The sequence below is a fragment of the Mercenaria mercenaria genome, chromosome 2 (genome assembly GCF_021730395.1).
Source record: "Mercenaria mercenaria strain notata chromosome 2, MADL_Memer_1, whole genome shotgun sequence".
NCBI classification, from domain to species: domain Eukaryota; kingdom Metazoa; phylum Mollusca; class Bivalvia; order Venerida; family Veneridae; genus Mercenaria; species Mercenaria mercenaria.
In genome coordinates this window covers 33,535,027-33,549,256 of record NC_069362.1, presented here as the reverse complement: position 1 = coordinate 33,549,256, position 14,230 = coordinate 33,535,027, and the positions used below count along the sequence as shown (strand labels likewise).

Genomic DNA, 14,230 nt, shown 5'->3' with positions numbered 1-14,230 from the left:
TGTTTCAGAAAATTCATTTTTTTACCATCAATGCTTATACCAGATGGGTGTACTTGTTTTCCCTATTCCCTGCCCCTAGCCAGATGGCTGTTCTTGTATTTCTATTCCCTGCCCCTAGGCAGATGGCTGTTCTTGTATCTCTATTCCCTGTCCCTAGCCAGATGGATGTACATGTTTTCCCTATTCCCTGCCCCTAACCAGGTGGATGTACTTGTTTTCCCTATTCCCTGCCCCTAGCCAGATGGGTGTTCTTGTTTCCTCTATTCCCTGCCTCTAGCCAGATGGGTGTTCTCGTTTCCTGTATTCCCTGCCACTAGCCAGATGGGTGTACTTGTTTTCTCTATCCCGTGCCCCTAGCCAGATGGGTGTACTTGTTTTTCTCTATTACCTGCCCCTAGGCAGATGAGTGTGCTTGTTTTCTCTATTCCCTGCCCCTAGCCAGATGGGTGTACTTGAATTCACTATTCCCTGCCCCTAGCCAGATGGGTGTACTTGTTTTCTCTATTCCCTGCCCCTAGCCAGATGAGTGTGCTTGAATTCTCTATTCCCTGCCCTTAGTCAGAAGGGTGTACTTGTTTCCTCTACTCCCTGCCCCTAGCCAGATAGGTGTGCTTGAATTCTCTATTCCCTGCCCCTAGCCAGATGGCTGTACTTATTTTCTCACCATGCCCCTAGCCAGATGTGTGTGCTTGAATTCTCTATTCACTGCCCCTAGTCAGATGGGTGTACTTGTTTTTCTATTCCCTGCCCCTAGCCAGAGATAGGTGTACTTGATCTCTCTATTCCCAGCCTCTAGTCAGATGGGTGTACTTTTTTTTCCTATTCCCTGCCCCTAGTCAGATGGGTGCTCTTGTTTTCTCTATTCCCTGTCCCTAGCCATGTAGGTGTTCTTGTTTTTTCTATTCCCTGTCCCTAGCCAGATGGGTGTTCTTATTTTCTCTATTTCCTGCTCCTAGCCAGATGGGTGTTATTGTTTTCTCTATTCCCTGTTCCTAGCCAGATGGGTGTTCTTGTTTTCTCTATTTCCTGCTCCTAGCCAGATAGGTGCTCTTTGCTTTCTCTATTCCCTGCCCCAAGTCAGATAGGTGTTCTTGTTTTCTGTAATCCCTGCCCTTGTCAAAATGGTGCTATTGTTTTATTCCCTGCCCCTAGCCAGATGGGTGTTCTTGTTTTTTTCTATTCCCTGCCCCTAGCCATATAGGTGTTCTTGTTTTCTGTAATCCCTGCCCCTAGTCAGATGGGTGCTATTGTTTTATTCCCTGCCCCTAGCCAGATGGGTGTTCTTGTTTTTTCTAATCCCTGCCCCTAGCTATATTGGTGTTCTTGTATTCTCTATTCCCTATCCCTAGCCAGATGGGTGTTATTGTTTTCTCTATTCCCTGTCCCTAGCCAGATGGGTGTTCTTGTTGTCTCTATTCCCTGCCCCTAGCCAGATAGGTGTTCTTGCTTTATTCCCTGCCCCTAGCCAGATGGGTGTTCTTGTTTTCTCTATTCCCTGCCCCTAGCCAGATGGGTGTTCTTGTTTTCTCTATTCCCTGCCCCTAGCCAGATGGGTGTTCTTGTTTTCTCTATTCCCTGCCCCTAGCCAGATGGGTGTTCTTGTTTTCTCTATTCCCTGCCCCTAGCCAGATGGGTGTTATTGTTTTCTCTATTCCATGCCCCTAGCCAGATAGGTGTACTTGTTTTATTTCCTGCCCCTAGCCAGATAGGTGTTCTGGTTTTCTATATTCCCTGCAGGGTTTTTAGAAGTGAACCATTTTCTTTCTATTACTGCAAAAAGCCTGAGAATGTAGATAAAGAACAGCCAGATTTTCTTCACGAAAGCACATTTGCAAAGGTTTCATATATTTAATCATACGTTTTTTTTGTTCAAGAGCTTCCAGTAAATTAAGGACTGGTAACATTTCTCTAATGTTGTGAAAAATGCCTTTTTGTGAGAAGAATAAAATAAAAATGCCATGACAAAAACACAACAATTACTTCTTATAACCATATTTAATAAATACAAAAACTTCAGAAACTTACAAGTTGTAGGTTATTAGGTATTCTGTATACTTAACAATACTTTAAAAATACAATGTTAATATGTGTATATCATAATACCTAAAACAGTATGAAATCAGAAATGTACAAGATAATGGTTGACAATCATAATGTAACAAAATCAAATGAAGAATGCCAGCTTCCTTAATAAGAAAAACATCTAACAAATATATATTAACAATAGATAACAAAAATTGGTATAAGTATAAAACTGATCAATATTAAAATAGTTAAATATCACATATCTTTGAAAATTAATAGATCATTACACATATCGTATATCACATACAGGTGTAAATATGCTAAAATTCAATTTGCACTCACACAATTTGCACTCATACAATTTGCACACATTTTCTATCAGTAGAAAAGCATCCTGTGACAAGATTAGCTTCAGATGTCACACATTGTATCTTAACACAAAACAAGTCTGACTGTTCAATCTATTTAGTTAAATGCAACCACAAATTATTATTTCATTTGAACATATTTTTTAAGTCATTTCATGAATCATTTACACTATCAGTGACAAAGGCATTGGACAGAAAGCTAATTAGCTAAAGGTTGTCCTTCACTAAATATAATTATTTGACATTCAGCCCTCTGTTAGAAAAGAATTTCCATTCTTAATTTTGATTTTGACTTCGTGCATTCCTTACAAAACTTGCATTCTGTGTTTATCTATTGATTTCACTACAACAACAGTAAATCCCTGAAAATATATTAGTGAATGTAAAGTGACCTGGAGAATGAGCATGAGCATTTTGTCTAACAAACGTAAGATATAAACATTTCTTATAACTTCAACTTTGCTGTAGTTCCCTGGATTATTTCCAGCATAACATCCTGAGGTAGGGCAGTAAAGCTTGGCGTGTTCACGATCGACTGCAGGTGGGTGGACATATACAGCATACAGTTGTCCTTTACTTCCTCTGCAAAAAACATTATTTTCTCATGTTAACATTACCATTGATTAACCTCAGCATTCTAGAAAATTTTACATATAGCTTACATCTGTTTTAATAGCTGATGTATCTATAGTTTCAATTTTTGCCGCAAACAGCTGAAATGGTTCCAACACCTCTAAACTAGATCAAACACATCTTTTTTGGGGTCAGATTTGCTGAAGAAGGCTTACATCTTATCCTGTGTAAATACAAGGGCTCATAAATCTAATCTAAACAGAAGACAAGTGATCATGTATACTGGGCCTCTTCCTGACCTTCCCTTGCTCTGGTTAAGAGCATGTTTAATTTAGAGTGGTTTCACTTTACTGGTATATTTACCTATCAATGGGAGTGTATCAACAGCAGCAACGTACGTGTCTACTACATTAGTTTCATCTATTTTTATACCAATCATGTAAGCTGCTAATTGTACTGGTATATTTACCTATCAATGGAAGTGTATCAACAGCAGCAACGTACGTGTCTACTACATTAGTTTCATCTATTTTTATACTGATCATGTAAGCTGCTAATTGTAATGGTATATTTACCTATCAATGGGAGTGTATCAACAGCAGCAACATACGTGTCTACTACATTAGTTTCATCTATTTTTATACCAATCATGTAAGCTGCTAATTGTACTGGTATATTTACCTATCAATGGAAGTGTATCAACAGCAGCAACGTACGTGACTACAACATAAGTTTCATCTATTTTTATACTGATCATGTAAGCTGCTAATTGTACTGGTATATTTACCTATCAGTTGAAGTGTATCAACAGCAGCAACGTACGTGTCTACTACATTAGTTACATCTATTTTTATACTGATCATGTAAGCTGCTAATTGTAATGGTATATTTACCTATCAAATGAAGTGTACCAACAGCAGCAAAGTACGTGTCAACTATGTACATTAGTTTCATCTATTTTTATACTGATCATGTAAGCTGCTAATTGTACTGGTATATTTACCTATCAGTTGAAGTGTATCAACAGCAGCAACGTACGTGTCTACTACATTAGTTTCATCTATTTTTATACTGATCATGTAAGCTGCTAATTGTACTGGTATATTTACCTATCAATTGAAGTGTATCAACAGCAGCAACGTACGTGTCTACTACATTAGTTTCATCTATTTTTATACTGATCATGTAAGCTGCTGATTGTAACGGTATATTTACCTATCAATGGAAGTGTATCAACAGCAGCAACGTACGTGTCTACTACATTAGTTTCATCTATTTTTATACTGATCATGTAAGCTGCTAATGTTTTCAGTCCTGCCATACTGAATCTGTCTGCAACTGAAGTTAAAACAGCGGAAGTCAACACAACTGAAGTTACAACAACTGTAGTTAGAACAACAGAATTTAAAGCAACAGAAGTTAAAATAACTGAGGTTAAAACAACAGAAGTTATTGCAAACTCTTTTTTGAACTTCGTATGTTACAATGGAACAATTTATCTCATTCAATATTTCACCATACTGATGTGCAATTTTCATATCGTGTGTTACACTTCCTTTAATGTGTGTGGTGCTGTTATAAAGTTCATAAATGTCAACAATTTCATGTTTAATTAAGCTTAAAAACAAACATATCAGTTTAAACAAGCAAATTCGATGAATTGGTATCCCCCGCCGAAAGGGTTTGTGGTCAGGAATGGCAAAAAAAATATATCCGGCAAAAAGTTAAGGATGTTACTAAAAAAGCAAAAGAAGCAAATAATTTCATTTGTAAAAATTTCAATTTAACAGAAATGAATGCTATTTTTTTTGGTTGGGGGAGGAGGGGCAGCGGGGGTGACTGTGTGAGGGTACAAAACATTCGTTATTGTCATTGATCATCATAAATATTAAAATTATGGATGGAAAATTAAAAATGAAAAAAAATAAAAATGTGGGGGGGGGGGGGGGAAATGACTGGGTGGAGGAGTGAGGTGGGGAAAACGTACAACTTTGTATGTTGATAAAATTCATGAAAGTCTGAAAAAATAATAAAAAAAGGAAAGAATTTTTTGGGGGGGGGTGGGGGGGGAGGTTGGTCGGGGGAGGGGGTGTGACGAAAGGCAAGGGTGGTGACCAGGTGTGGGTACACAACTTACATGTTATAATAAATATTCACGGAAAAGAATGAAAAGAAGTTTTATGAAATTTACCAATTGGTTGGTTTGTTATGTACAAATTGTAGATTTTCAATAATTAAAGGCAATAACTCTTAGGAAAATTGACCAATTGAAAAAAAAAAATGACATACATCATCAAAGTATGTTGATTCATATTTATTTTAAGTTTCATGAAATTCTACCAGCTGTTACTGAGAAATGGCTGCAGAGTGGATTTTTCAGTAAATAAGGGCAATGGGAAAATGACCAATCCAAAAAAAAACTTGATGGACATCACTGCAGATGTTGGGTTTATATTTATTTTTAAGTTTCATGAAATTCCACCTGTAGTTTCTGAGAAATGGCTGCGGACGGACATTTTTGGGATTTTTCATTAAATCAAAGGGCAATAACTCTAAGGGAAATTGACCAACCAAAAAAAAACTTGAAAGGGCATCATCGCAGTATATTGGTTCAAAGTTTATTTCAAGTTTCATGAATTCTACCTCCTAGTTACTGAGAAATGGCTGCAGCGGACACACGCACGCACGGATGCACGGACGTGACAGACGGACAACGCATTTCAATACCCCCCTCCCAATTTCATCGGCGGGGGATAATAAGTATGTAATAAGAAAATATATTAGTTTTGCATCAAGAAATATGCACATTCTTTTGAAAGGTATCATTGTGCTCCTGAAGTTACCAAATACCTCCACTGCAGAACTCGAGCACAGTTCTCGATACAAGTCCGATAGCCTATAAATGACATGAAACAACAACACACTAGTATTCTGTTCTTTAACCCTTAGTCTGCTAAATTTCTAAAATGGACTGTTCCATCATTCAGTTTGGGCAATACCTTTTATTATTCGAAGGGGTGTTCACTGAAAATTTACTAACTGAATAGCGAACAGTGCAGACCATGATCAGCCTGCACGGATGTGCAGGCTGATCTTGGTCTGCACTTGTCGCAAAGGCAAAACCAATCGCCGCCAGCAGGCTAAGGGTTAACAAGTACACGTAATACAGTTAGCTCACTAATACTGATGTCATTCAATAAACTGTTCATACTGTGATGTATTGCTGCCTAGCTATATAATACTGCAAAGTTGTACATGTAGAGAAAAACGGCTTTTAGTATTTGTCTGGAACAGAAACAGAGGTGTCGTGTTTGAGAACATGTACCTCTCAATATGACTGCAGTAGAGCATGGTTTTACAGTTAAAATAGTAATTTCCATTGTAACAAGAGCTGTCAGTGGACAGCGCGCTCAACTATTCTCAGTGCTTGATAGTATAATATAAGCTATGAGTACAACTTTAACATTACAATAAGCATATTCTAAGTCAAAAAGGGGCCATAATTCAGTCAAAATGTTTGATAGAGTTGCCTCCTCCTTTTTACCAACTGGGGTCATGATGGTAAACAAGTATGCAAAATATCAAAGCAATATCTCAATGGAATTTGAAAATATTTGGGGTGGTACGCAAACTTTAACATTTGTGTGACACTCACGCTCACACTAACGCTCATGCCGACGCCAGGGCGAGTAGGATAGCTCCCCTATTCTTCGAATAGTTGAGCTAAAAATGATAAAATATGGGTAGTTTACACACAGTGAATTTAGAGACTTACTTCTCCATACATCAGTGAGTGTGATCGTGTCATACTGCTGCTTTGTTTTCAGGTCTGAAGGCAAATTGTTGGTATACAAGAAATGTATCACAGCCAAAAAACTTTTATAGGGCACATCCTTTATCTCTATTGCATTCTGTAATATAAAAACATAAAATCTGAGAATTGTTCTGAAGACCTGCTTGGAAGAGTTCTCTTGTGCTAATTGCACTTTATCATTAACCCTTAGCCTGCTGCAGGCGAATTTAACAGCCTTTGCTAACAGCTTGGAACCAGATCAGACGCCGATTAAATCGGCATCTGATCAGGTTCCAAGCTGTTTGCTACTCTGACAATATTTCTTCCAATTTTGGAGCAAATTGAATGAACTTTACAATTTTAGCAGACGGCATTTCCAGCAGACGACAATTCTCTAGCATGCTAAAGGTTAAATAAGACCATTATGTATATTATTATCAATATACCTTCTACAGCTACTGTATTACCATTTATTCTCATTTAATTAATAAAATTAAAATGTATTTCCAAGTGTTGTACCAATTACTACATTATTATCATAAGCTTTTTTCCTTAAAATGACAAACATTTAAATCTAACTTGTCACTAAAGTAAGTTAATTGAATTAATATAAAAGTAAAAAGAGTCATCTTTTAAAAATGCAAAATAGAGTTATGGAACCTGTACAATGCATTTCAAATCATCGCAGTGGACCCCTTTTGTGGGTACAGAAACACCAGCAAACATACAAATAACAAGAGGACCATGATGGTCCTGAATCGCTCACATGCCCCCACATGAACTGAGTATGACGTCATTTTTTTCTATAATTTGACATAGTGATCTAGTTTTTGAGCTCATGTGACCTACTTCTGAACTTGACCTAGATATCATCAAGATAAAAATTCTGACCAATTTTCATGAAGATCCATTGAAAAATATGGCCTCTAGAGAGGTCAAAAGGCCTTTCTATGTTGAGACCTAGTGACCTAGTTTTTGACCGCAGTTGACCCGGTTTCAAACTTGACCTAGATATCATCAAGATGAACATTCAGACCAACTTTCATACAGATCCCATGAAAACTATGGCCAGTGGTCACAAGGTTTTTCTATTATTTTACCTACTGACCTAGATTTTGACCGCATGTGACCCAGTTTCAAACTTGATCTAGATATTATCAAGATGAACATTCTGACCAATTTTCATGCAGATCCCATAAAAAATATGGCCTCTACAGAGGTCACAAGGTTTTTCTATTATTTGACTTACTGACCTAGTTTTTGACCGCACGTGACCCAGTTTGGAACTTGACCTACATATCATCAAGGTGAACATTCTGACCAATTTTCATACAGATCCCATGAAAAATATGACCTCCAGAGAGGTCACAAGGTTTTTCTATTATTTGACCTAATGACCTAGTTTTGGACCACACGTGACCCAGTTTCAAACTTGACTTAGATATCATCAAAGTAAACATTCTGACCAATTTTCATGAAGATCCCATGAAAAATATGGCCTCTAGGGAGGTCACAAGAATTTTCTATTTTTAGACCTACTGACCTAGTTTTGGACCACAGTTGACCCAATTTCGAAATTGACCTAGATATCATCAAGATGAACATTCTGACCAATTTTCATGCAAATCCCATGAAAAATATGACCTCCAGAGAGGTCACAAGGATTTTCTATTATTTGACCTACTGACCTAGTTTTTGACCACAGTTGACCCGGTTTCAAACTTGATCTAGATATTATCAAGATGAACATTCTGATCAATTTTCATGCAGATTCAATGAAAAATACGGCCTCTACAGAGGTCACAAGGTTTTTCTATTATTTAACCTACTGACCTAGTTTTGGATCGGACGTGACCCAGTTTCGAACTTGACCTAGAAATCATCAAGACGAACATTCTGACCAATTTTCATGCAGATCCCATAAAAAATATGACCTCCAGAGAGGTCACAAGGATTTTCTATTATTTGACCTACTGACCTAGTTTTTGAAGGCATGTGACCCAGTTTCGAATTTGATCTAGATATCATCAAGGTGAACATTCAGACCACCTTTCATGAAGATCTTGTGAAAAATATGGCCTCTAGAGAGGTCACAAGGTTTTTCTATTTTTAGACCTACTGACCTACTTTTTGATGGCACGTGACCCAGTTTCGAACTTGACCTAGATATCATCAAGGTGAACATTCTGACCAACTTTCATAAAGATCCCATTAAAAATGTGACCTCTAGAGTGGTCACAAGCAAAAGTTTACGGACTGACGCACTCGCGGACGACGGACGCAGCGCGATCACAAAAGCTCACCTTGTCACTTTGTGACAGGTGAGCTAATTAACAAAAAATTGCAGTTGAAAAAGGGCATAATTTTGTAACAACACTAAACAGTTATTGAACTTGTGCAATGCTTGTCAGATCATCACAGCGGACAAGTATGTGAAGTTTCAATCCATTCACACAAGTTGTTATTGAGATATTAGCTTATGTACAAAAACTTAAACAAAAAGGGGCGGCACTGACAATTTTTTTACAAGAAACATACCCCACTCTGTGATTCTTTTGTCTTTTCTGAGAACATTGCCCTGAAGTAATCTGACCTGGCACAGATGATCACCTTGTGTGCATACACTGTATGCTTGCCTTCTAACAGGAACTGACAGTCACTGAATTTACTGTCATTCACCATTTGTCCCAAGTCAGTGGCTAGGTCTTCCAGAGGAGGTGGTGGCTCTGAAATGTGGGAAACAATTATATTTTAAAATGACTGTAACTGTAACAGCACCTTAGATAATCTTAAACTTTTACTTTTCTGCTGACACTTCTCTCGGTATCTTGTAAAATGATGTTAGCTTTTTTGTTTGGTGTAACTTTTGTGCCATTTATCAACACTTTTTCCAACCTGTACCGTAAGTCAGTTTACCTACACAGTGTCCCTAGACTCGTTCTGTACCAGTAAAAGTTTGTTCTCAATATACAATTTCCGAAATGAATCAGACATATTTACTCCAGTCAAACCTACATGGCGAACGCTTCGAAAATGTGACAGCCTGATTCAATTAGTATTATGTCGCAACTATTGCACTTTCACTCCACTATTATGTGTCATTTACATACAAACTGTCATGAATTTCAAATTTTCACCACTAATATGAATCCAGTAATTTGCCTCTACCCTATTTATAATGATATTTGTGAATTAAACAAAGAATGTTGTAAAATATTTCGTAGATGCAACAATATGATCTTGTACGTAAAACTTCATACTTGAAATAAAGTGTTGGTGCTAAAGGACACAATGGATGTTGCATATTTCTTTACCTCTCAGGAACAGACCTGATCAAACCTAGTCTATCATTTTGTATGACTGCATTTTGTGCTTATAAAAGATTTTTCTTAGATCTTTTTTTAACAAAAATATGTTTTAGGACTTCTTTCATGAGCAGAACAGGCTGTGTCGGTAATGAAATTAAACTTTCTAAGCAAGTAATTTATGATAAAGAGTTGCCATTTTCCATGTGAACAAATTTACCAATTAAAAATGTACGTCCATGTAGTTGTATAGCATCTATCTCTACCCATGTCCCACATCCTGTACAGTCTACCTCAACACGTATATTCTTTGTCCTACAACTCAACTCCTGAAAAATAAGCAGAAAATATCACTTGATATTATGAAACAGACAGCATGAAAATGTTCTTAATGTGTACTGGTACACAGCATTTTAATGGTGTTATAAACAGAGTATCTGCAGTCTATCTTTCTCAGATCTTTAGCAGATGATCTTCAGTATGCTATATTACATGCTGGTTTTTAGGTCACAACAACACAGTGTAGGGCATATTGCACCTTTCCAAAGATGAAGGGAGTCCCTCGCAACATTAAGCACTGGAGGACATCTTGGAAGAACAATCAGCCAGGTAGGTGTGTCAGCCTGCTGGATGGGTTCCTCACAAGATGACCCAAGCAGGACTCCAGGTAGGTGTGTCAGCTTACTGGATGGGTTCTTCACATGACAAAAGCAGGTAGGTGTGTCAGCCTATTGGATGGGTTACTCACAAGATGACCCAAGCAGGACTCTCCAGGTAGGGTCTGTCAGCGTGCTGAATGGGTTCCTCACAAGATGACCCAAGCAGGACTCCAGGTAGGTGTGTCAGCCTGTTGGATGGGTTCCTCACAAGATGACCCAAGCAGGTAGGTCTGTCAGCCTGCTGGATGGGTTCCTCATAAGATGACCCAAGCAGGACTCTCCAGGTAGGTCTGTCAGCCTGCTGGATGGGTTCCTCACAAGATGACCCAAGCAGGACTCTCCAGGTAGGTCTGTCAGCCTGCTGGATGGGTTCCTCACAAGATGACCCAAGCAGGACTCTCCAGGTAGGTCTGTCAGCCTGCTGAATGGGTTCCTCGCAAAATGACCCAAGCAGGACTCCAGGTAGGTGTGTCAGCCTGTTGGATGGGTTCCTAACAAGATGACCCAAGCAGGACTCCAGGTAGGTGTGTCAGCCTGTTGGATGGGTTTCTCACAAGATGACCCAAGCAGGTAGGTGTGTCAGTCTGTTGGATGGGTTTCTCACAAGATGACCCAAGCAGGACTCAACCCACAGTAATAGGGGAAAACTGACTGGAAGTCAGTGACATGCACACCTAGCTAATGATGCTCATTCAGAAAGTAAATATACAACAATATCAAACACGTAGAATCAATGACCTGCACTGAAAGAAAATAGGAAATTCAATGTTTACTTGAGTATAAAATAGCAATATTCTTACAAGTTTGGCTTCCAGTGTACAATGACAAACTCGTGTTCAATGATCCCACACTACACACAAACTCAAAGTGTATGTTAAATCACCCCCTACTACCAACAAACGCAAGTGCATGTTATATCACCCCCTACTACTAACAAACTCAACTGCATGTTCAATCACATCATTATACAAAGTGCATGTTAAATTTTAACTTTGAGATATGATCCCATTATTAATGTATTAGAACAATAAAATGTATTCTGAAAATTAAGGAAATTATTTTATGTTAGCACTCCAAGCTCATAAACTTAACTTACAGCTAGTTGTAGGAAGAAGATTCTGGGTGACTAAGAGTGGATACTCCAAGCTTATAAACTGAACTTACAGCAAGCTGTTGGGAGAAGATTCTAGATGACTTTATTACAGTCACTGTTACTTCTCCACAGTGTATTGGGATACTCCAAGCTTATAAACTTAACTTACAGCAAGTTGTGGAGAGAAGATTCTGGACGATTTGATTACAGTAACTCTGTCAATTTTCCACAGTGTGTGCCATTTGCCATCATCACCAAGGGCTTTAATTGCTTTTACCCCACCAGCATGGTATGTCTCATATATATCTATACCTGTAACATACACGGGTTCCTTGAACTCTACCTGAAATATTGTAAATAACCTAAGTAGATCTATTTACAATATCTGACAGTGAAAATATATGTGTTATTTTCAATCTTTTGGTAAAAATATATCAAGAAAAACATTATTGTTTTCATAGTGTGACCTAGTAATCAGAATGTTATATTGTACATAATGTTGTTCAACATCAAGGCCAGTTTACAATTCCATTACCTAATTTACAGAAGTTAGGAATCACAGCATACAAACATTAAACCAAAAGATAATTTCAAAGCTGCAGGATGAAATGTCTGTGGTCAACCAGTCAGGGAGAATCTTTCTGCTGAATTAGGAGATCAAACTCCTAACTTATCCACACACTTAAGAACAGCTTACAGCAATTTCAGGTTTTAGCTATATGGATGTATGGCAAACCTCAATAAACTGATTAGCATCTTTTATTTTCATTGCCCAGGCTCCTTGCTTGTCTCCATAAGCTGGGTACACTTTCGGAGCACCTATCAGCTGATCTGCATTCCATCTATGTATGTAAATACAAGAAATACCACAAAATCTGTTAAAATTTGATCAAGTCCATGTGTGTGTCTGCTACATAAATCATGGAGCCTGGGCATCTTTTCATGTTAGTCTAGTAAACAAACATGGTCTAGTTTAACCTTTAGCCTGCTGGCAGCCATTCTGCCTTTAAGACCAGTGCAGACCAAGATCAGCTTGAACGTCCATGCAGGCTGATCATGGTCTGCACTGCTTGCTAATCAGTCAGTGAATTTTCAGTGAACATCCCTTTGAATGACAAGTGGAACTGCCCAAATTGAATGTTGGACCAGTCCATTTTAGAAACTTAGCAGGGTAAAGTTTAGATAATTGTAGAGATTATAAGACTGTTTTAACAGTACTACAGTCACTAGCCTGTAGGGAGATGCTGTTACCTGTATAACAGGCATTTATTTGAAGGATGGAAAACAACGCTAAAGGATAAAATGTCTTTTGTAAAATTATCACAGGTATTGACAGGATCAGAAATTTAAACTAAGAGCAATTCTTTGCCCCAATAATACAATCTGCCAGCTTGTTGTGAAGAAGTGCCTAAGTAAACATAGTTTTGGCTGTGGACATAACTGGCAATATTGACAGCAATGTAAATACAAGTAATCGGTACCATAGGAACAGTAAATACCTCAAGAAATTGTCTGTTATCTATAGCACTAGATGCCCAGGCTCCAGGTATATCTCCATACTTGGGATAGACTTTGGGAGCACCAACAACACAGGAAGCTGGCCAGCTGAAGAACACAAACATGTAGCTCTGGTAATCAATCGTAACAGCAGTAATTTTAACAACTGATAGCTTTGCAGTAACGAATCAATCTCAGATGAACAGATAATGATTAAAAGACTGAGCAATGTAAAAAGTATTATAATTGTCATTGCGAGGAGGGTACTAAGAATAATTCACTCAGGTTGAAGGTATAAATTGATATACCTGCCTCCAAGGTAACTGTTTACGTGGTAACACCGCTCTGCCTGGTTACCATAAAATCATTACAAACAGACTGATATTTCCATCCACAATAAATATACTTCCAGGGAGATTTGTTTGTTGTTTGGGTTTAACGCATATTTCATTTGTTGACGGCAGGCAGTTATAATAACCCTAACCAGTGTTCCTGGTTTCTGTACCAGTACCCCCTGTTTCCACAAGAAGTTGCCAACTTCCCCATGATCATGAGGTGCAGGACTAAGTTTCAGACAAATTCATTTATCAAATAGTTCTGGAACATACGACATGAGTAATAGTATCTTTCGTTGCAATTATGAAATAAAATTAATGAGATTTCTTTTGAACGCTTATGATACAATACTTTACGTATGGATTTACTCACAGATTAACTACAGCATGCCAGTCATCTTAAACCTGGGGTGTAAGACCAGTTTTTCAAGCATCAGCTAAATTTTTTCTAGTTGCAAGATGCATGCTCCTTTACCAAAATGGATCATATTTCATTAAGTTCTTTAGAAAAAACCTTTTCTCTCATCTTTAAACAGACTTGTAACAGTTAAGACTTTTAATACAACCTGTTTGTGTAATACT

General features: G+C 37.9%; 1 protein-coding gene across 2 annotated transcripts; it reads right to left on the bottom strand.

Moving 5' to 3' along the window:
* Positions 1-1,980: 1,980 nt before the first annotated feature.
* Positions 1,981-13,651, bottom strand: LOC123563671 (speckle-type POZ protein-like). 2 transcript variants are annotated; one of them, XM_053534585.1, is made up of 7 exons: positions 13,316-13,651; positions 11,986-12,159; positions 10,285-10,393; positions 9,298-9,485; positions 6,742-6,877; positions 3,542-4,304; positions 1,981-2,975 (listed from the first exon to the last, which is right to left on the bottom strand). In XM_053534585.1, the coding sequence occupies exons 1-6, from the start codon at positions 13,436-13,438 to the stop codon at positions 4,129-4,131; spliced, it is 906 nt and encodes a 301-aa protein (XP_053390560.1). In that variant the 5' UTR covers positions 13,439-13,651; the 3' UTR covers positions 1,981-2,975; positions 3,542-4,128. The 2 variants fall into 2 exon arrangements, with proteins under 2 accessions (XP_053390560.1, XP_053390567.1); XM_053534592.1 differs by lacking the exon at positions 13,316-13,651 and adding an exon at positions 12,553-13,285.
* Between the last annotated feature and the right edge of the window lie 579 nt (positions 13,652-14,230).

Excerpts from the sequence above, each read along its gene's own strand:
- LOC123563671 (XM_053534585.1), bottom strand. The coding sequence starts at position 13,438 with ATGTTTGTGTTCTTCAGCTGGCCAGCTTCCTGTGTTGTTGGTGCTCCC. Across the intron at positions 6,878-9,297 it reads CAAAAGAATCACAGAGTGGG|AATGCAATAGAGATAAAGGA; the intron begins GTATGTTTCTTG and ends TTTATATTACAG. Across the intron at positions 4,305-6,741 it reads ACTCACTGATGTATGGAGAA|TTGCAGACAGATTCAGTATG; the intron begins GTAAGTCTCTAA and ends TTTTAACTTCAG.